Source organism: Salmo salar, chromosome 28 (assembly GCF_965601325.2).
Source record: "Salmo salar chromosome 28, fSalSal1, whole genome shotgun sequence".
NCBI lineage: Eukaryota > Metazoa > Chordata > Actinopteri > Salmoniformes > Salmonidae > Salmo > Salmo salar.
Window position 1 is genome coordinate 39,632,697 of NC_138318.1, and position 21,507 is coordinate 39,654,203.

At 45.7% G+C, this 21,507-nt stretch overlaps 1 protein-coding gene across 1 annotated transcript in view; it reads right to left on the reverse strand.

Moving 5' to 3' along the window:
- Positions 1–498: 498 nt before the first annotated feature.
- Positions 499–21,507, reverse strand: part of LOC106589949 (calcium uniporter protein, mitochondrial) — a 152,177-nt gene continuing 131,168 nt past the window's right edge. The window contains exons 7-9 of the mRNA XM_045710038.2: positions 10,871–11,074; positions 9,093–9,209; positions 499–826 (exon numbers count right to left, since the gene is read on the reverse strand). Coding sequence (XP_045565994.2) covers positions 743–826; positions 9,093–9,209; positions 10,871–11,074 — 405 coding nt within the window. The 3' untranslated portion in view covers positions 499–742. The remainder of the gene's footprint in view (positions 827–9,092; positions 9,210–10,870; positions 11,075–21,507) is intronic.

The window sequence follows — 21,507 nt, forward strand, 5'->3', positions numbered from 1 at the left end:
AGCTGTCCGTCAGGCAGAGGGGGAGGGGACCTGGAGGAAAAAAAGGGGGCAGGGTTGGCCACAGCCAATCTGACAAGACAAGAAGGGGTCAGCCAAGGTCAAAGTTCAAGGTCACATGGAGCTCACAGGAACTGCTGTCCAATCACAGCCGTGTACCTCTGTGCATGCAGAGTGTCAGAGGTTAGAGGTCAGGGGGAGGAGCTAGAGAAGATCCGTCCTTGTAAACGTGGATTCAGTCCATCCATAGACGTCCCAAGGAGTGGTGGTGTGTCAGTTAACAGTTTGAAGGCTCCAGCTGCACTGTGGGCCAACTAGTCCATAGATATAGTAGGTCACACACGCTCATAAATGTGTCCGTCTGTCTTCTCCCTATGCCTCGCCTCGGCTGTAGCTCCTCTCCCCCCGTAGCGTCTCACTTCCTGTACGTCCCCTAGAGTTGCAGTTCCAGTTTCACCATCTACCTCTCTAGAAGGATTCAGTGTCTGTTCTTTCTTGTTGCCAAAACTCCTCTTGATATGGTTTTACTTGCAATTATCATCCAAGAGAACAAACAGAGGAGAAACTCCCACGGAGGTTGACTAAAGGATAGGCCTGTCAAAGAGAGAGAGAGAGAGAAAAAGTAAAGGTGGAAGAGGGTGGATGGACGGAGAGAGAGAGAGGGGAAGGTGAGGTTAGGAGGGATGGAGGGAGAGAGAGAGAGAGGGGAAGGTGAGGTTAGGAGGGATGGAGGGAAGGGAGGATATCAATCTTTGCTGGCGGCGGTGAGTTGCTGGACAGGGAGTTGGAGCTGGAGGGGATCCCTCAGACGTTTCAGATCTAACTCCACCTGAGGGGGAGAGAGGGAGAGAGAGGAGGGGGGAGAGAGAGAAACAAAAAGAGAGAGAGAAAGAGAGAGAGGGGAGTGGAGTGGCGGGAGAGAGAGAGAGAGAGAGAGAGAGAGAGAGAGGGGAGTGGGGAGAGAGAAAGAAATAAAAAAAGAGAGAGAAAGCGAGAGAGAGAGAGAGAGAGAAAGAAAGAGAGATGAAGAGAGAGAGGGGGAGTGGGGAGAGAGAAAGAGGGGGGAGTGGGGAGAGAGAGAGAAAGAAAGAGAGGAAGAGAGAGAGGGGGGAGTGGGGAGAGAGAAAGAGGGGGGAGTGGGGAGAGAGAGAGAAAGAAAGAGAGGAAGAGAGAGAGGGGGGAGTGGGGAGAGAGAAAGAGGGGGGAGTGGGGAGAGAGAGAGAAAGAAAGAGAGGAAGAGAGAGAGGGGGGAGTGGGGAGAGAGAGAGAAAGAGAGAGAGAAAAAGGGGAAGATAATTATAATAATTAACATAATAATATGTAATAATAATATATATATACAGTGAGGGGGAAAAAGTATTTGATCCCCTGCTGATTTTGTATGTTTGCCCACTGACAAAGAAATGATCAGTCTATAATTTTAATGGTAGGTTTATTTGAACAGTGAGAGACAGAATAGCAACAAAAATATCCAGAAAAACGCATGTAAGAAATGTTATAAATTGATTTGCATTTTAATGAGGGAAATAAGTATTTGACCCCCTCTCAATCAGAAAGATTTCTGGCTCACAGGTGTCTTTTATACAGGTAACGAGCTGAGATTAGGAGCACACTCTTAAAGGGAGTGCTCCTAATCTCAGTTTGTTACCTGTATAAAAGACACCTGTCCACAGAAGCAATCAATCAATCAGATTCCAAACTCTCCACCATGGCCAAGACCAAAGAGCTCTCCAAGGATGTCAGGGACAAGATTGTAGACCTACACAAGGCTGGAATGAGCTACAAGACCATCTCCAAGCAGCTTGGTGAGAAGGTGACAACCGTTGGTGCGATTATTCGCAAATGGAAGAAACACAAAAGAACTGTCAATATCCCTCGGCCTGGGGCTCCATGCAAGATCTCACCTCGTGGAGTTGCAATGATCATGAGAACGGTGAGGAATCAGCCCAGAACTACACGGGAGGATCTTGTCAATGATCTCAAGGCAGCTGGGACCATAGTCACCAAGAAAACAATTGGTAACACACTACGCCGTGAAGGACTGAAATCAAGCAGCGCCCGCAAGCTCCCCCTGCTCAAGAAAGCACATATACATGCCCGTCTGAAGTTTGAAAATGAACATCTGAATGATTCAGAGGACAACTGGGTGAAAGTGTTGTGGTCAGATGAGACCAAAATGGAGCTCTTTGGCATCAACTCAACTCGCCGTGTTTGGAGGAGGAGGAATGCTGCCTATGACCACAAGAACACCATCTCCACCGTCAAACATGGAGGTGGAAACATTATGTTTTGGGGGTGTTTTTCTGCTAAGGGGACAGGACAACTTCACTGCATCAAAGGGACGATGGACGGGGCCATGTACCGTCAAATCTTGGGTGAGAACCTCCTTCCCTCAGCCAGGGCATTGAAAATGGGTCGTGGATGGGTATTCCAGCATGACAATGACCCAAAACACACGGCCAAGGCAACAAAGGAGTGGCTCAAGAAGAAGCACATTAAGGTCCTGGAGTGGTCTTGCCAGTCTCCAGACCTTAAACCCATAGAAAATCTGTGGAGGGAGCTGAAGGTTCGAGTTGCCAAACGTCAGCCTCGAAACCTTAATGACTTGGAGAAGATCTGCAAAGAGGAGTGGGACAAAATCTCTCCTGAGATGTGTGCAAACCTGGTGGCCAACTACAAGAAACGTCTGACCTCTGTGATTGCCAACAAGGGTTTTGCCACCAAGTACTAAGTCATGTTTTGCAGAGGGGTCAAATACTTATTTCCCTCATTAAAATGCAAATCATTTTATAACATTTTTCACATGCGTTTTTCTGGATTTTTTTGTTGTTATTCTGTCTCTCACTGTTCAAATAAACCTACCATTAAAATTATAGACTGATCATTTCTTTGTCACTGGGCAAACGTACAAAATCAGCAGGAGATCAAATACTTTTTTCCCTCACTGTATAATATGTCAATTGCCTCTACATTTGTTCCTTTCTGGTCAAAATAGGTTTCAATCTAGATCCTAAAATCATGTGAGATTGAGACCTTCAGCAGGTTGTACTTGTAGACTGCCAACCTAGATAGTCCTTTTTCATTTTCATTTATTTATTTAATTTCACTGAGCTATAGTTCATATAATTTATCATTTTATTATTTATTTCACCTATATTTAACCAGGTAGGCCAGTTAAACCTCTTCAGCGTCTGATCCCGTTAGCGGGATCAAAATCCAGCGAAAAATCATATCGCCAATTAGCATTAAAAAAAAGTCATAATTTAAAAAAAATATATATAATATATATTTTTTTTTTTATAGATACACCTCTCCTGAATCGACCCACGTCGTCCGATTTCAAAAAGGTTTTACAGGAAAAGCAAATCATTAGATTATATTAGATGAGTCCATCGTAAAAAGCAGCTTCATAGCCATTTTCCGACCAACCACTTGCATCACATATAATCAAAAAACAGCTAAATGCAGCACTAACCTTTTACAAACTTCATCAGATGGCACCCCTAGGACATCATGTTATACAATGCATGCATTCTTTTGTTCAATAAAGGTCATATTTATATATAAAAACAGCATTTTACATCTCTGTCTGATGTTGACTACATAATTTCCCCTCAAAAGCGTCCCGGTAAACAATGCTACAATTCCCTAAATTACTATACTATAACGATTTTTTAAATGTATATTGTCAATCTAACATTTATAGATGAATATCTCTTGAGAACACCTGTCATACCAGATTTTAAATTAACTTTACTGGGTAATCACACTTTGCAATAAAAGGAGATGCGATACTCAGAAAATGAGCTAATATACAGAGCTCGGCGCCATCTTGGACGCAATAGCATGAACCATCTCATCTTGTATAATATTGTCAATAATCGCCTACCTTTAGTTGTCTTCATCAGAAAGCATCCCAGGTCCACAACAGATGTATTTTCGGTCAAAAAGTCCATACTTCACGTTCCATTAGCCTGATGTTGGTAGCGCGTCCTATGGCTCTCTCGAAGCGCAGCTCTGAAGTTCAGAATAAATGCAATGCTCGCGCATGTAGGTTCGTTCAAACATGTCAAACGTTGTATAAAATAAATCTTCAGGGCCTCTAACACCAAGAGAGCCAATAAGATTCGAGGGGGATGATGTCATGGCCTTTAAAACCGTATCCAAAGGTGGGGGCAGACATGGCCGCCGGCGTCATAATGGTGATGGCCCATCCCCTGTGACCAATTTCAAACTCGTGTCATTCACTGAGTTTTGACTCTATAAGGCTCAAACCACTGTGAAAGGACTGGCGACATCTAGTGGAAGCAATAGGAAGTGCTCACTGAACCATGGTTAACGGTGTGATTAATAAGGAAAGATGAGAAGTCAAGTCCACAATTCAGAATTCCACTTCCTGTTTCAATCGGTCTCGGGGTTTTGACTGCCATTTGAGTTCTGTTATACTCACAGACACCATTCAAACAGTTTTAGAAACTTTAGAGTGTTTTCTATCCATATATAATAAGTATATGCATGCCCTATCTTCTGAGTTTGATTAGTAGGCCGTTGAAAATGGGAACGATTTTTTTTCAAAATGCGCTGTGGCGCCCCCTATCCTACGGTATCCTCAAGAGGTTATTAATTAAAGAACAAGTTCTCATTTACAACTGCGACCTGGCCAAGATAAAGCGAAGCAGTGCAACACAAACAACAACACAGAGTTACACATGGAATAAACAAACGTACAGTCAATAACACAATAGAAAAAGTATATATACAGTGTGTGCAAATGGCGTGAGGAGGTAAGGCAATAAATAGGCCATAGTGGTGAAGTCATTTTCAATTTATCAGATTAACACGGGAGTGATAGATGTGCAGATGAGGATGTGCAAAGAAAATACTGGTGTGCAAAAGAGCAAAAAAGTAAATAAAAACAATATGGGGATGAGGTAGGTATGAGTTAGGTAGTTGGGTGGGCTATTTACAGATGGGTTGTGTACAGCTGCAGCGATCGGTTAGCTGCTCAGATAGCTGACGCTTAAAGTTAGTGAGGGAGATATGAAGTCTCCAAATTCATTCCAGTCGTTGGCAGCAGAGAACTGGAAGGAAAGGCAGCCAAAGGTGTATGACCAGTGAAATATACCTGCTGGAGTGCGTGCTACGGGTAGGTGTTGCTATGGTGACCAGTGAGATGACGTAAGGTGGAGACTTATCTAGCAAAGACTTATAGATGACCTGGAGCCAGTGGGTTTGGCGACGAATATGTAGTGAGGGCCAGCCGACGAGAGCATACGGGTCACAGTGGTGGGTGGTATGTGGGGCTTTAGTGACAAAACGGATGGCCCTGTGATAGACTGCATCCAATTTACTGAGTAGAGTGTTGGAGGCTATTTTGTAAATGACATCGCCGAAGTCACGGATTGGTAGGATGGTCAGTTTTACGAGGGTATGTTTGGCAGCGTGAGTGAAGGATGCTTTGTTGCGAAATAGGAAGCCGATTCTAGATTTAATTTTGGATTGGAGATGCTTAATGTGAGTCTGGAAGGAGAGTTTACAGTCTAACCAGACACCTAGGTATTTGTAGTTGTCCACATATTCTAAGTCAGAACCGTCCAGAGTAGTGATGCTGGACGGGCGGGCAGTGATCGGTTGAAGAGCATGCGTTTAGTTTTACAAGCGTTTAAGAGCAGTTGGAGGCCACGGAAGGAGTGTTGTATGGCATTGAAGCTCGTTTGGAGGTTTGTTAACACAGAGTCGGCCCGAGAATTGAACCCTATGGTACCCCCATAGAGACAGCCAGAAGTCCGGACAACAGGCCCTCCGATTTGACACACTGAACTCTATCTGAGAAGTAGTTGGTGAACCAGGCGAGGTAGTCATTTGAGAAACCAAGACTGTTGAGTCTGCCGATAAGAATACGGTGATTGACAGAGTCGAAAGCCTTGGCCAGGTCGACGAAGACAGCTGCACAGTATTGTCTTTTATCGACGGAGGTTATGATATCGTTTAGGACCTTGAGCGTGGCTGAGGTGCAGCCATCATCCGCTCGGAAACCAGATTGCATAGTGGAGACGGTACGGTGGGATTCGAAATGGTCGGTGATCTGTTTGTTAACTTGGATTTTGAAGACTTTAGAAAGGCAGGGTAGGATAGATATAGGTCTGTAACAGTTTGGGTCTAGAGTGTCTCCCCCTTTGAAGATGGGGATGACCGCGGCAGCTTTCCAATCTTTGGGGATCTCAGACGATACGAAAGAGAGGTTGAACAGGCTAGTAATAGGGGTTGCAACAATTGCGGTGGATAATTTTAGAAAGAAAGGGTCCAGATTTTCTAGCCCAGCTGATTTGTAGGGGTCCAGATTTTGTAGCTCTTTCAGAACATCAGCTATCTGGATTTGGGTGAAGGAGAAATGGGGGAGGCTTGGGCAAGTTGCTGTGGGGGGTGCAGAGCTGTTGCCCGGTGTAGGGGTAGCCAGGTGGTAAGCATGGCCAGCTGTAGAGAAATACTTACATGTATTGAAATTCTCGATTATCGTAGATTTATCGGTGGTGACAGTGTTTCCTAGCCCCAGTGCAGTGGGCAGCTGGGAGGAGGTGCTCTTATTCTCCATGCACTTTACAGTGTCACAGAACTTTTTGGAGTTTGTGTTACAGGATAAACATTTCTGTTTGAAAAAGCTAGCCTTTGCTTTCCTAACTGACTGCGTGTATTGGTTTCTGACTTCCCTGAAAAGTTGCATATCGCAGGGACTATTCGATGCTAGTGCAGTCTGCCACAGGATGTTTTTATGCTGTTCGAGGGCAGTCAGGTCTGGAGTGAACCAAGGGCTATAACTGTTCTTAGTTCTACATTTTTTGAAAGGGGCATGCTTATTTAAGATGGTGAGGAAATTACTTTTAAAGAACAACCAGGCATCCTCTACTGACAGGATGAGGTCAATATCCTTCCAGGATACCCGGGCCAGGTCGATTAGAAAGGCCTGCTCGCAGAAGTGTTTTAGGGAGCGTTTGACAGTGATGAGGGGTGGTCGTTTGACCGCGGACCCATAGCGGATGCAGGCAATGAGGCAGTGATCATTGAGATCCTGATTGAAAACAGCAGATGTGTATTTGGAGGGCAAGTTGATCAGGGTAATATCTATGAGGTGCCCGTGTTTACGGATTTAGGGTTGTACCTGGTGGGTTCCTTGATCATTTGTGTGAGATTGAGGGCATCTAGCTTAGATTGTAGGACTACCGGGGTGTTAAGCATATCCCAGTTTAGGTCACCTAAAAGAACGAACTCTGAAGATAGATGGGGGGGCAATCAATACACATATGGTGTCCCGGGCACAGCTGGGAGCTGAGGGGAGTCTATAACAGGCGGCAACAGTGAGAGACTTATTTCTGGAGAGATTCATTTTTAAAATTAGAAGCTCGAACTGTTTGGGCATAGACCTGGAAAGTATGACAGAACTTTTCAGTAGATTGCAACTCAGGCATTGAGTGATGATAAGAGAGGTTGCATCTCCGGATGCACTAGTTATGCTGGGTGAGGTCACCGCATGTGTGGGAGGTGGGACAAAGGAGGTATCTGAGGCATGTTGAGCGGGACTAGGGGCTCTGCAGTGAACTAAAACAATAATAACTGTCCTAAGCAACAGTATACAAGACATATTGACATTAGAGAGAGCCATAAAGCGATCACAGGTGTTGATTGGGAGAGCCAGCTAAGACAACAACGTGTAAGACAACAACAGCTAATCAGCTAAGACAACAACAACAGGTAAAATGGCGATGAATGGGCAGAGAGGGTCGGTTAACTACACACAGGGCCTGAGTTCGGGGCTGGGGCCGACAGATAAACAAAATAAACAAAATGGAGTACCGTGATTAATGAACAGTCCAGCAGGCATTGGCTATGTAGCCAAGTGATCATGGGGTCCAGTGAACAGCAATAGATGAAACAGGGAAGCCGCTAGGTAGTCATTACTACGCTAGCAAGCTGGAGACACGGCGTTCAAAAAAAAGGTTAGCAGGCCGGGGCTAGTAGAAGCTTCTGCTCCGACTTCCGGCAAAGGACGGTTGGGGCCACAGCAGACGGAATTACGTCGGCAGACCAATCGTGATGGAATGGTGGGTGTTGACAAAGGGTCCAGGCCAGTTGGCAAAAGAGGTATTGTAGCTGGAGTAATTTATTTTGCTAGCCGGGAGATGCGCCTGGCTTGCGGCTAACTGGTGCTAGCTTCGGGACAAGGGCGTTAGCCACTATAGCCACTCGGTAGCAGCTACCTAGCAGCGATGATCCGATGCAAAGGTCCAGAGCTTACGGCAAGAATCCGGTGGTGTAGTGGATTCTAGTCGTGTTAGTGAAGAGTCCGGGAGGTATCAGCTGTGTATCCGAGTGATCATAGAGTCCACTGAGCAGGCCGGGAGATGGGCCTGGCTCAAGGCTAGCTTCGAGGCTGGGCCACTCGGTGGCAGCTAGCTAGCTGCGATGATCAGGAGTAATGGTCCAGGGCTTACGGCACGAATCTGGTGTTGTCGTGGAGAAAAACAGTCCGATATGCTCAGGGTTGATATTGCGCTGTGCAGACTGGCAAGTACTATCCAGGCTAAAAGCGTCTGGTGTCTATGCTAAAGGTAAAGGCCGCAACAGTGGCTAACAATGAGTAAATAGCTAGTAGCTAATTAGCTGGTTAGCTCCTGATGGCTAGCTGCTGATGGAGGGTTCTAGCTATAAGGTCTAAAAAAATAGCAGATCCGTATCACATTGGGTGAGGCGGGTTGCCGGAAGGTATATTACATTTAAAAAAATGGAAAAAGAGATTGAAAATATATTGAAATATATACAAAACAAAGATGAAAAATACAACGTTTACACGGGAGAACGACAAACGACGTCTGCACTGCTACGCCATCTTGAAATATACCTTCAGCTGGTTGTACTTGTGGGGACCGGGTTAGTGTCTACCTCAGCGATAGAGTCCTTCAGCTGGTTGTACTTGTGGACGGGGTTAGTGCCTACCTCAGCGATAGAGTCCTTCAGCTGGTTGTACTTGTGGACGGGTTAGTGTCTACCTCAGCGATAAGAGTCCTTCAGCTGGTTGTACTTGTGGACGGGTTAGTGCCTACCTCAGCGATAGAGTCCTTCAGCTGGTTGTACTTGTGGACGTCAAAGCGTTGTCTCTTCACCCCCTTGTGGAAGAACAGCAGGTACTGTCTGTCCCTGGCGTCAGGATAAATGTACTCCTACAGGAAGGAGGGGAGGCGACGGAGGGAGGGAGGGGAGAACAGGCTGTTAGAATAATACAACTAGAATACTTACTCAACCCTCCTACATACAAACCTTAGAGAACCACTACACAAAACTACAAATGACAGACACTAGTCCATGACCTAGCCTCTTACCTGGCCGGACTAGCCTCTTACCTAGCCTCATACCTGGCCGGACTAGCCTCTTACCTAGCCTCTTACCTAGTCTCATACCTGGCCTAGCCTCTTACCTGGCCGGACTAGCCTCTTACCTAGTCTCATACCTGGCCTAGCCTCCTACCTGGCCGGACTAGCCTCTTCTAGCCTCATACCTGGCCTAGCCTCTTACCTGGCCGGACTAGTCTCCTACCTAGCCTCATACCTGGCCTAGTCTCTTACCTAGCCTCATACCTGGCCTAGCATCTTACCTAGCCTCATACCTGGCCTAGCCTCTTGCCTGGTCTGGCCTCTTGCCTGGCCTAGCTTCTTGCCTGGCCTAGCCTCTTGCCTGGCCTAGCCTCTTACCTAGCCTCATACGTAGCCTCATACCTGGCCTGGCTTCTTACCTAGCCTCTTGCCTGGCCTGGCCTCCTGCCTGGCCTCTAGCCTGGCCTAGCCTCTTGCCTGGCCTGGCCTCTAACCTGGCCTGGCCTCTTGCCTGGCCTCTAACCTGGCCTCTAGCCTGGCCTAGCCTCTTGCCTGCCCTCTTACCTGGCCTGGCCTCTTACCTGGCCGGACTAGCCTCTTACCTAGTCTCATACCTGGCCTAGCCTCCTACCTGGCCGGACTAGCCTCTTCTAGCCTCATACCTGGCCTAGCCTCTTACCTGGCCGGACTAGCCTCCTACCTAGCCTCATACCTGGCCTAGCATCTTACCTAGCCTCATACCTGGCCTAGCCTCTTGCCTGGTCTGGCCTCTTGCCTGGCCTAGCTTCTTGCCTGGCCTAGCCTCTTGCCTGGCCTAGCCTCTTACCTAGCCTCATACGTAGCCTCATACCTGGCCTGGCTTCTTACCTAGCCTCTTGCCTGGCCTGGCCTCCTGCCTGGCCTCTAGCCTGGCCTAGCCTCTTGCCTGGCCTAGCCTCTTGCCTGGCCTAGCCTCTTGCCTGGCCTGGCCTCTAACCTGGCCTGGCCTCTTGCCTGGCCTAGCCTCTTGCCTGGCCTGGCCTCTAGCCTGGCCAGGCCTCTTGCCTGGCCTCTAACCTGGCCTCTTGCCTGGCCTAGCCTCTTGCCTGGCCTAGCCTCTTGCCTGGCCTGGCCTCTAGCCTGGCCAGGCCTCTTGCCTGGCCTCTAACCTGGCCTCTAGCCTGGCCTAGCCTCTTGCCTGCCCTCTTACCTGGCCTGGCCTCTTAGCTGCTGTGAGTACGAAATAGGGGTACATGGCCATGGCGGTATGTGTGTTACAGTGTGTGTGTGTGTGTGTATGTTAGTGTGTGTGTGTTACTGTGTGTGTGTGTTACAGTGTGTGTGTGAGCGTTACAGTGTGTGTGTGTGTGTGTGTAAAAGTGTGTGTGCGTGTTACAGTGGGTGTGTGTGTGTTACAGTGTGTGTGTGCGCGTTACAGTGTGTGTGTGTGTGTTACAGTGTGTGTGTTACAGTGTGTGTGTGTGCGTGTTACAGTGTGTGTGTGTGTTACAGTGTGTGTGTGTGTGTGTTACCTGGCGTGTGAGTACGTAGTAGGAGTACATAGCCATGGCGGTGGCGTAGGTAATGAAGTAGGTAACAGGCTCCATGATGTCCCAGGAGTACTCCCACCAGGTGAGGCGCGCCAGAATCCCAAACTGTGTCGCCATGTAGGCCACGCCCCCCCACAGCACCCAGGTGGTACGACGCTCCGCCTTACGACTCAGCTCCTCCCTCACCTGGGATGGAGAGCCAATCAGAAACACAAATCAATAATAAGACACTTACACCTGTGGTCCTCTGTAGTTCAGTTAGTAGAACGTGGTCCTCTGTAGCTCAGTTAGTAGAACGTGGTCCTCTGTAGTTCAGTTAGTAGAACGTGGTCCTCTGTAGTTCAGTTAGTAGCACGTGGTCCTCTGTAGTTCAGTTAGTAGAACATGGTCCTCTGTAGTTAGTAGAACATGGTCCTCTGTAGTTCAGTTAGTAGAACATGGTCCTCTGTAGTTCAGTTAGTAGAACGTGATCCTCTGTAGTTCAGTTAGTAGAACGTGGTCCTCTGAAGTTCAGTTAGTAGAACGTGGTCCTCTGAAGTTCAGTTAGTAGAACGTGGTCCTCTGGAGTTCAGTTAGTATAACGTGGTCCATTGTAGTTCAGTTAGTAGAACGTGGTCCTCTGTAGTTCAGTTAGTAGAAGGTGGTCCTCTGTAGTTCAGTTAGTAGAACGTGGTCCTCTGTAGTTCAGTTAGTAGAACATGGTCCTCTGTAGTTCAGTTAGTAGAACACGGTCCTCTGTAGTTAGTAGAACGTGGTCCTCTGTAGTTCAGTTAGTAGAACATGGTCCTCTGTAGTTCAGTTAGTAGAACATGGTCCTCTGTAGTTCAGTTAGTAGAACGTGGTCCTCTGTAGTTCAGTTAGTAGAACGTGGTCCTCTGTAGTTCAGTTAGTAGAACGTGGTCCTCTGTAGTTCAGTTAGTAGAACGTGGTCCTCTGTAGTTCAGTTAGTAGAACATGGTCCTCTGAAGTTCAGTTAGTAGAACGTGGTCCTCTGGAGTTCAGTTAGTATAACGTGGTCCATTGTAGTTCAGTTAGTAGAACGTGGTCCTCTGTAGTTCAGTTAGTAGAAGGTGGTCCTCTGTAGTTCAGTTAGTAGAACGTGGTCCTCTGTAGTTCAGTTAGTAGAACATGGTCCTCTGTAGTTCAGTTAGTAGAACACGGTCCTCTGTAGTTAGTAGAACGTGGTCCTCTGTAGTTCAGTTAGTAGAACATGGTCCTCTGTAGTTCAGTTAGTAGAACATGGTCCTCTGTAGTTCAGTTAGTAGAACGTGGTCCTCTGTAGTTCAGTTAGTAGAACGTGGTCCTCTGTAGTTCAGTTAGTAGAACGTGGTCCTCTGTAGTTCAGTTAGTAGAACATGGTCCTCTGTAGTTCAGTTAGTAGAACGTGGTCCTCTCTAGTACAGTTAGTAGAACGTGGTCCTCTGTAGTTGGTAGAACATGGTCCTCTGTAGTTAAGTTAGTAGAACGTGGTCCTCTGTAGTTCAGTTAGTAGAACGTGGTCCTCTGTAGTTCAGTTAGTAGTACATGGCCCTCTGTAGTTCAGTTAGTAGAACATGGTCCTCTGTAGTTCAGTTAGTAGAACATGGTCCTCTGTAGTTCAGTTAGTAGAACATGGTCCTCTGTAGTTCAGTTAGTAGAACATGGTCCTCTGTAGTTCAGTTAGTAGAACGTGGTCCTCTGTAGTTCAGTTAGTAGAATGTGGTCCTCTGTAGTTCAGTTAGTAGAACGTGGTCCTCTGTAGTTCAGTTAGTAGAACGTGGTCCTCTGTAGTTCAGTTGGTAGAACGTGGTCCTCTGTCGTTCAGTTAGTAGAACGTGGTCCTCTGTAGTTCAGTTAGTAGAACGTGGTCCTCTGTAGTTCAGTTAGTAGAACGTGGTCCTCTGTAGTTCAGTTAGTAGAACGTGGTCCTCTGTAGTTCAGTTAGTAGAACGTGGTCCTCTGTAGTTCAGTTAGTAGAACGTGGTCCTCTGTAGATCAGTTAGTAGAACGTGGTCCTCTGTAGCTCAGTTAGTAGAACGTGGTCCTCTGTAGTTCAGTTAGTAGAACGCGGTCCTCTGTAGTTCAGTTAGTAGAACATGGTCCTCTGTAGTTCAGTTAGTAGAACGCGGTCCTCTGTAGTTCAGTTAGTAGAACATGGTCCTCTGTAGTTCAGTTAGTAGAACATGGTCCTATGTAGTTCAGTTAGTAGAACGTGGTCCTATGTAGTTCAGTTAGTAGAACGTGGTCCTCTGTAGTTAGTAGAACGTGGTCCTCTGTAGTTCAGTTAGTAGAACGTGGTCCTCTGTAGTTCAGTTAGTAGAACGTGGTCCTCTGTAGTTCAGTTAGTAGAACGTGGTCCTCTGTAGTTCAGTTAGTAGAACGTGGTCCTCTGTAGTTCAGTTAGTAGAACGTGGTCCTCTGTAGTTCAGTTAGTAGAACGTGGTCCTCTGTAGTTCAGAGGACCACATGGTCCTCTGTAGTTCAGTTAGTAGAACGTGGTCCTCTCTAGTACAGTTAGTAGAACGTGGTCCTCTGTAGTTGGTAGAACATGGTCCTCTGTAGTTAAGTTAGTAGAACGTGGTCCTCTGTAGTTCAATTAGTAGAACATGGTCCTCTGTAGTTCAGTTAGTAGAACGTGGTCCTCTCTAGTACAGTTAGTAGAACGTGGTCCTCTGTAGTTGGTAGAACATGGTCCTCTGTAGTTAAGTTAGTAGAACGTGGTCCTCTGTAGTTCAATTAGTAGAACATGGTCCTCTGTAGTTCAGTTAGTAGAACATGGTCCTCTGTAGTTCAGATAGTAGAACATGGTCCTCTGTAGTTCAGATAGTAGAACATGGTCATCTGTAGTTCAGTTAGTAGAACATGGTCCTCTGTAGTTCAGTTAGTAGAACATGGTCCTCTGTAGTTCAGTTAGTAGAACATGGTCCTCTGTAGTTCAGTTAGTAGAAATTGGTCCTCTGTAGTTAGTAGAACATGGTCCTCTGTAGTTCAGTTAGTAGAACATGGTCCTCTGTAGTTCAGTTAGTAGAACATGGTCCTCTGTAGTTCAGTTAGGAGAACATGGTCCTCTGTAGTTCAGTTAGTAGAACGTGGTCCTCTGTAGTTCAGTTAGTAGAATGTGGTCCTCTGTAGTTCAGTTAGTAGAACGTGGTCCTCTGTAGTTCAGTTAGTAGAACGTGGTCCTCTGTAGTTCAGTTGGTAGAACGTGGTCCTCTGTCGTTCAGTTAGTAGAACGTGGTCCTCTGTAGTTCAGTTAGTAGAACGTGGTCCTCTGTAGTTCAGTTAGTAGAACGTGGTCCTCTGTAGTTCAGTTAGTAGAACGTGGTCCTCTGTAGTTCAGTTAGTAGAACGTGGTCCTCTGTAGTTCAGTTAGTAGAAAATGGTCCTCTGTAGTTCAGTTAGTAGAACGTGGTCCTCTGTAGATCAGTTAGTAGAACGTGGTCCTCTGTAGCTCAGTTAGTAGAACACGGTCCTCTGTAGTTCAGTTAGTAGAACGCGGTCCTCTGTAGTTCAGTTAGTAGAACGCGGTCCTCTGTAGTTCAGTTAGTAGAACATGGTCCTCTGTAGTTCAGTTAGTAGAACGCGGTCCTCTGTAGTTCAGTTAGTAGAACATGGTCCTCTGTAGTTCAGTTAGTAGAACATGGTCCTATGTAGTTCAGTTAGTAGAACGTGGTCCTATGTAGTTCAGTTAGTAGAACGTGGTCCTCTGTAGTTAGTAGAACGTGGTCCTCTGTAGTTCAGTTAGTAGAACGTGGTCCTCTGTAGTTCAGTTAGTAGAACGTGGTCCTCTGTAGTTCAGTTAGTAGAACGTGGTCCTCTGTAGTTCAGTTAGTAGAACGTGGTCCTCTGTAGTTCAGTTAGTAGAACGTGGTCCTCTCTAGTACAGTTAGTAGAACGTGGTCCTCTGTAGTTGGTAGAACATGGTCCTCTGTAGTTCAGTTAGTAGAACATGGTCCTCTGTAGTTCAGTTAGTAGAACATGGTCCTCTGTAGTTCAGTTAGTAGAAATTGGTCCTCTGTAGTTAGTAGAACATGGTCCTCTGTAGTTCAGTTAGTAGAACATGGTCCTCTGTAGTTCAGTTAGTAGAACATGGTCCTCTGTAGTTCAGTTAGGAGAACATGGTCCTCTGTAGTTCAGTTAGTAGAACGTGGTCCTCTGTAGTTCAGTTAGTAGAATGTGGTCCTCTGTAGTTCAGTTAGTAGAACGTGGTCCTCTGTAGTTCAGTTAGTAGAACGTGGTCCTCTCTAGTACAGTTAGTAGAACGTGGTCCTCTGTAGTTGGTAGAACATGGTCCTCTGTAGTTAAGTTAGTAGAACGTGGTCCTCTGTAGTTCAATTAGTAGAACATGGTCCTCTGTAGTTCAGTTAGTAGAACGTGGTCCTCTCTAGTACAGTTAGTAGAACGTGGTCCTCTGTAGTTGGTAGAACATGGTCCTCTGTAGTTAAGTTAGTAGAACGTGGTCCTCTGTAGTTCAATTAGTAGAACATGGTCCTCTGTAGTTCAGTTAGTAGAACATGGTCCTCTGTAGTTCAGATAGTAGAACATGGTCCTCTGTAGTTCAGATAGTAGAACATGGTCATCTGTAGTTCAGTTAGTAGAACATGGTCCTCTGTAGTTCAGTTAGTAGAACATGGTCCTCTGTAGTTCAGTTAGTAGAACATGGTCCTCTGTAGTTCAGTTAGTAGAAATTGGTCCTCTGTAGTTAGTAGAACATGGTCCTCTGTAGTTCAGTTAGTAGAACATGGTCCTCTGTAGTTCAGTTAGTAGAACATGGTCCTCTGTAGTTCAGTTAGGAGAACATGGTCCTCTGTAGTTCAGTTAGTAGAACGTGGTCCTCTGTAGTTCAGTTAGTAGAATGTGGTCCTCTGTAGTTCAGTTAGTAGAACGTGGTCCTCTGTAGTTCAGTTAGTAGAACGTGGTCCTCTGTAGTTCAGTTGGTAGAACGTGGTCCTCTGTCGTTCAGTTAGTAGAACGTGGTCCTCTGTAGTTCAGTTAGTAGAACGTGGTCCTCTGTAGTTCAGTTAGTAGAACGTGGTCCTCTGTAGTTCAGTTAGTAGAACGTGGTCCTCTGTAGTTCAGTTAGTAGAACGTGGTCCTCTGTAGTTCAGTTAGTAGAAAATGGTCCTCTGTAGTTCAGTTAGTAGAACGTGGTCCTCTGTAGATCAGTTAGTAGAACGTGGTCCTCTGTAGCTCAGTTAGTAGAACACGGTCCTCTGTAGTTCAGTTAGTAGAACGCGGTCCTCTGTAGTTCAGTTAGTAGAACGCGGTCCTCTGTAGTTCAGTTAGTAGAACATGGTCCTCTGTAGTTCAGTTAGTAGAACGCGGTCCTCTGTAGTTCAGTTAGTAGAACATGGTCCTCTGTAGTTCAGTTAGTAGAACATGGTCCTATGTAGTTCAGTTAGTAGAACGTGGTCCTATGTAGTTCAGTTAGTAGAACGTGGTCCTCTGTAGTTAGTAGAACGTGGTCCTCTGTAGTTCAGTTAGTAGAACGTGGTCCTCTGTAGTTCAGTTAGTAGAACGTGGTCCTCTGTAGTTCAGTTAGTAGAACGTGGTCCTCTGTAGTTCAGTTAGTAGAACGTGGTCCTCTGTAGTTCAGTTAGTAGAACGTGGTCCTCTGTAGTTCAGTTAGTAGAACGTGGTCCTCTCTAGTACAGTTAGTAGAACGTGGTCCTCTGTAGTTGGTAGAACATGGTCCTCTGTAGTTAAGTTAGTAGAACGTGGTCCTCTGTAGTTCAATTAGTAGAACATGGTCCTCTGTAGTTCAGTTAGTAGAACATGGTCCTCTGTAGTTCAGATAGTAGAACATGGTCCTCTGTAGTTCAGTTAGTAGAACGTGGTCCTCTGGAGTTCAGTTAGTAGAACATGATCCTCTGTAGTTCAGTTAGTAGAACATGGTCCTCTGTAGTTCAGTTAGTAGAAATTGGTCCTCTGTAGTTAGTAGAACATGGTCCTCTGTAGTTCAGTTAGTAGAACATGGTCCTCTGTAGTTCAGTTAGTAGAACATGGTCCTCTGTAGTTCAGTTAGTAGAACATGGTCCTCTGTAGTTCAGTTAGTAGAACGTGGTCCTCTGTAGTTCAGTTAGTAGAATGTGGTCCTCTGTAGTTCAGTTAGTAGAACGTGGTCCTCTGTAGTTCAGTTAGTAGAACGTGGTCCTCTGTAGTTCAGTTGGTAGAACGTGGTCCTCTGTCGTTCAGTTAGTAGAACGTGGTCCTCTGTAGTTCAGTTAGTAGAACGTGGTCCTCTGTAGTTCAGTTAGTAGAACGTGGTCCTCTGTAGTTCAGTTAGTAGAACGTGGTCCTCTGTAGTTCAGTTAGTAGAACGTGGTCCTCTGTAGTTCAGTTAGTAGAAAGTGGTCCTCTGTAGATCAGTTAGTAGAACGTGGTCCTCTGTAGCTCAGTTAGTAGAACGTGGTCCTCTGTAGTTCAGTTAGTAGAACGCGGTCCTCTGTAGTTCAGTTAGTAGAACATGGTCCTCTGTAGTTCAGTTAGTAGAACGCGGTCCTCTGTAGTTCAGTTAGTAGAACATGGTCCTCTGTAGTTCAGTTAGTAGAACATGGTCCTATGTAGTTCAGTTAGTAGAACGTGGTCCTATGTAGTTCAGTTAGTAGAACGTGGTCCTCTGTAGTTAGTAGAACGTGGTCCTCTGTAGTTCAGTTAGTAGAACGTGGTCCTCTGTAGTTCAGTTAGTAGAACGTGGTCCTCTGTAGTTCAGTTAGTAGAACGTGGTCCTCTGTAGTTCAGTTAGTAGAACGTGGTCCTCTGTAGTTCAGTTAGTAGAACGTGGTCCTCTGTAGTTCAGTTAGTAGAACGTGGTCCTCTGTAGTTCAGTTAGTAGAACGTGGTCCTCTGTAGTTCAGTTAGTAGAACGTGGTCCTCTGGAGTTCAGTTAGTAGAACATGGTCCTCTGTAGTTCAGTTAGTAGAACATGGTCCTCTGTAGTTCAGTTAGTAGAACATGGTCCTCTGTAGTTAGTAGAAGGTGGTCCTCTGTAGTTCAGTTAGTAGAACATGGTCCTCTGTAGTTCAGTTAGTAGAATGTGGTCCTCTGTAGTTCAGTTAGTAGAACATGGTCCTCTGTAGTTCAGTTGGTAGAACATTGTCCTCTGTCGTTCAGTTAGTAGAACATGGTCCTCTGTCGTTCAGTTAGTAGAACATGGTCCTCTGTAGTTCAGTTAGTAGAACATGGTCCTCTGTAGTTCAGTTAGTAGAACGCGGTCCTCTGTAGTTCAGTTAGTAGAACATGGTCCTATGTAGTTCAGTTAGTAGAACATGGTCCTCTGTAGTTAGTAGAACGTGGTCCTCTGTAGTTCAGTTAGTAGAACGTGGTCCTCTGTAGTTCAGTTAGTAGAACGTGGTCCTCTGTAGTTCAGTTAGTAGAACGTGGTCCTCTGTAGTTCAGTTAGTAGAACGTGGTCCTCTGTAGTTCAGTTAGTAGAACGTGGTCCTCTGTAGTTCAGTTAGTAGAACGTGGTCCTCTGTAGTTCAGTTAGTAGAACGTGGTCCTCTGTAGTTCAGTTAGTAGAACGTGGTCCTCTGGAGTTCAGTTAGTAGAACGTGGTCCTCTGGAGTTCAGTTAGTAGAACATGGTCCTCTGTAGTTCAGTTAGTAGAACATGGTCCTCTGTAGTTCAGTTAGTAGAAAATGGTCCTCTGTAGTTAGTAGAAGGTGGTCCTCTGTAGTTCAGTTAGTAGAACATGGTCCTCTGTAGTTCAGTTAGTAGAATGTGGTCCTCTGTAGTTCAGTTAGTAGAACATGGTCCTCTGTAGTTCAGTTGGTAGAACATTGTCCTCTGTAGTTCAGTTAGTAGAACATGGTCCTCTGTAGTTCAGTTAGTAGAACATGGTCCTCTGTAGTTCAGTTAGTAGAACGTGGTCCTCTGTAGTTCAGTTAGTAGAACGTGGTCCTCTGTAGTTCAGTTAGTTGAACGTGGTCCTCTGTAGTTCAGTTAGTAGAACGTGGTCCTCTGGAGTTCAGTTAGTAGAACGGGGTCCTCTGGAGTTCAGTTAGTAGAACGTGGTCCTCTGTAGTTCAGTTAGTAGAACGTGGTCCTCTGTAGTTCAGTTAGTAGAACGTGGTCCTCTGGAGTTCAGTTAGTAGAACGTGGTCCTCTGGAGTTCAGTTAGTAGAACGTGGTCCTGTGGAGTTCAGTTAGTAGAACGTGGTCCTCTGGAGTTCAGTTAGTAGAACGTGGTCCTCTGTAGTTCAGTTAGTAGAACGTGGTCCTCTGTAGTTCAATTAGTAGAACGTGGTCCTCTGTAGTTCAGTTAGTAGAACATGGTCCTCTGTAGTTAGTAGAACATGGTCCTCTGTAGTTCAGTTAGTAGAACATGGTCCTCTGTAGTTCAGTTAGTAGAACGTGGTCCTCTGTAGTTCAGTTAGTATAACGTGGTCCTTTGTAGTTCAGTTAGTAGAACATGGTCCTCTGTAGTTCAGTTAGTAGAACGTGGTCCTCTGTAGTTCAGTTAGTAGAACGTGGTCCTCTGTAGTTCAGTTAGTAGAACGTGGTCCTCTGTAGTTCAGTTAGTAGAACGTGGTCCTCTGTAGTTCAGTTAGTAGAACGTGGTCCTCTGTAGTTCAGTTAGTAGAACGTGGTCCTCTGTAGTTCAGTTAGTAGAACGTGGTCCTCTGTAGTTCAGTTAGTAGAACGTGGTCCTCGGTAGTTCAGTTAGTAGAACGTGGTCCTTTGTAGTTCAGTTAGTAGAACGTGGTCCTCTGTAGTTCAGTTAGTAGAACGTGGTCCTCTGTAATTCAGTTAGTAGAACATGGTCCTCTGTAGTTAGTAGAACATGGTCCTCTGTAGTTAGTAGAACATGGTCCTCTGTAGTTCAGTTGGTAGAACGAGGTCCTCTTTAGTTCAGTTAGTAGAACATGGTCCTCTGTAGTTCAGTTAGTAGAACGTGGTCCTCTGTAGTTCAGTTAGTAGAACGTGGTCCTCTGTAGTTAGTAGAACATGGTCCTCTGTAGTTAGTAGAACATGGTCCTCTGTAGTTCAGTTAGTAGAACGTGGTCCTCGGTAGTTCAGTTGGTAGAACGAGGTCCTCTGTAGTTCAGTTAGTAGAACATGGTCCTCTGTAGTTCAGTTAGTAGAACGTGGTCCTCTGTAGTTCAGTTAGTAGAACGTGGTCCTCTGTAGTTAGTAGAACATGGTCCTCTGTAGTTAGTAGAACATGGTCCTCTGTAGTTCAGTTAGTAGAACGTGGTCCTCGGTAGTTCAGTTAGTAGAACGTGGTCCTTTGTAGTTCAGTTAGTAGAACGTGGTCCTCTGTAGTTCAGTTAGTAGAACGTGGTCCTCTGTAATTCAGTTAGTAGAACATGGTCCTCTGTAGTTAGTAGAACATGGTCCTCTGTAGTTAGTAGAACATGGTCCTCTGTAGTTCAGTTGGTAGAACGAGGTCCTCTGTAGTTCAGTTAGTAGAACATGGTCCTCTGTAGTTCTGTTAGTAGAACGTGGTCCTCTGTAGTTCAGTTAGTAGAACGTGGTCCTCTGTAATTCAGTTAGTAGAACGTGGTCCTCTGTAATTCAGTTAGTAGAACATGGTCCTCTGTAGTTAGTAGAACATGGTCCTCTGTAGTTAGTAGAACATGGTCCTCTGTAGTTAGTAGAACGAGGTCCTCTGTAGTTAGTAGAACGAGGACCTCTGTAGTTCAGTTTCGTAGATCGAGGTCCTCTGTAGTTCAGTTAGTAGAACATGGTCCTCTGTAGTTCAGTTAGTAGAACGTGGTCCTCTGTAATTCAGTTAGTAGAACATCGTCCTCTGTAGTTCAGTTAGTAGAACGTGGTCCTCTGTAGTTCAGTTAGTAGAACGTGGTCCTCTGTAGTTCAGTTAGTAGAACGTGGTCCTCTGTAGTTCAGTTAGTAGAACGTGGTCCTCTGTAGTTCAGTTAGTAGAACGTGGTCCTCTGTAGTTCCGTTAGTAGAACGTGGTCCTCTGCAGTTCAGTTAGTAGAACATGGTCCTCTGTAGTTCAGTTAGTAGAACATGGTCCTCTGTAGTTAGTAGAACATGGTCCTCTGCAGTTCAGTTAGTAGAACATGGTCCTCTGTAGTTCAGTTAGTAGAACGTGGTCCTCTGTAGTTCAGTTAGTAGAACGTGGTCCTCTGTAGTTCAGTTAGTAGAACGTGGTCCTCTGTAGTTCAGTTAGTAGAACGTGGTCCTCTGTAGTTCAGTTAGTAGAACGTGGTCCTCTGTAGTTCAGTTAGTAGAACGTGGTCCTCTGTAGTTCAGTTAGTAGAACGTGGTCCTCTGTAGTTCAGTTAGTAGAACGTGGTCCTCTGTAGTTCAGTTAGTAGAACGTGGTCCTCTGGAGTTCAGTTAGTAGGACATGGTCCTCTGTAGTTCAGTTAGTAGAACATGGTCCTCTGTAGTTCAGTTAGTAGAACATGGTCCTCTGTAGTTAGTAGAAGGTGGTCCTCTGTAGTTCAGTTAGTAGAACATGGTCCTCTGTAGTTCAGTTAGTAGAACGTGGTCCTCTGTAGTTAAGTTAGTAGAACATGGTCCTCTGTAGTTCAGTTGGTAGAACGTGGTGCTCTGTAGTTCAGTTAGTAGAACATGGTCCTCTGTCGTTCAGTTAGTAGAACATGGTCCTCTGTAGTTCAGTTAGTAGAACATGGTCCTCTGTAGTTCAGTTAGTAGAACATGGT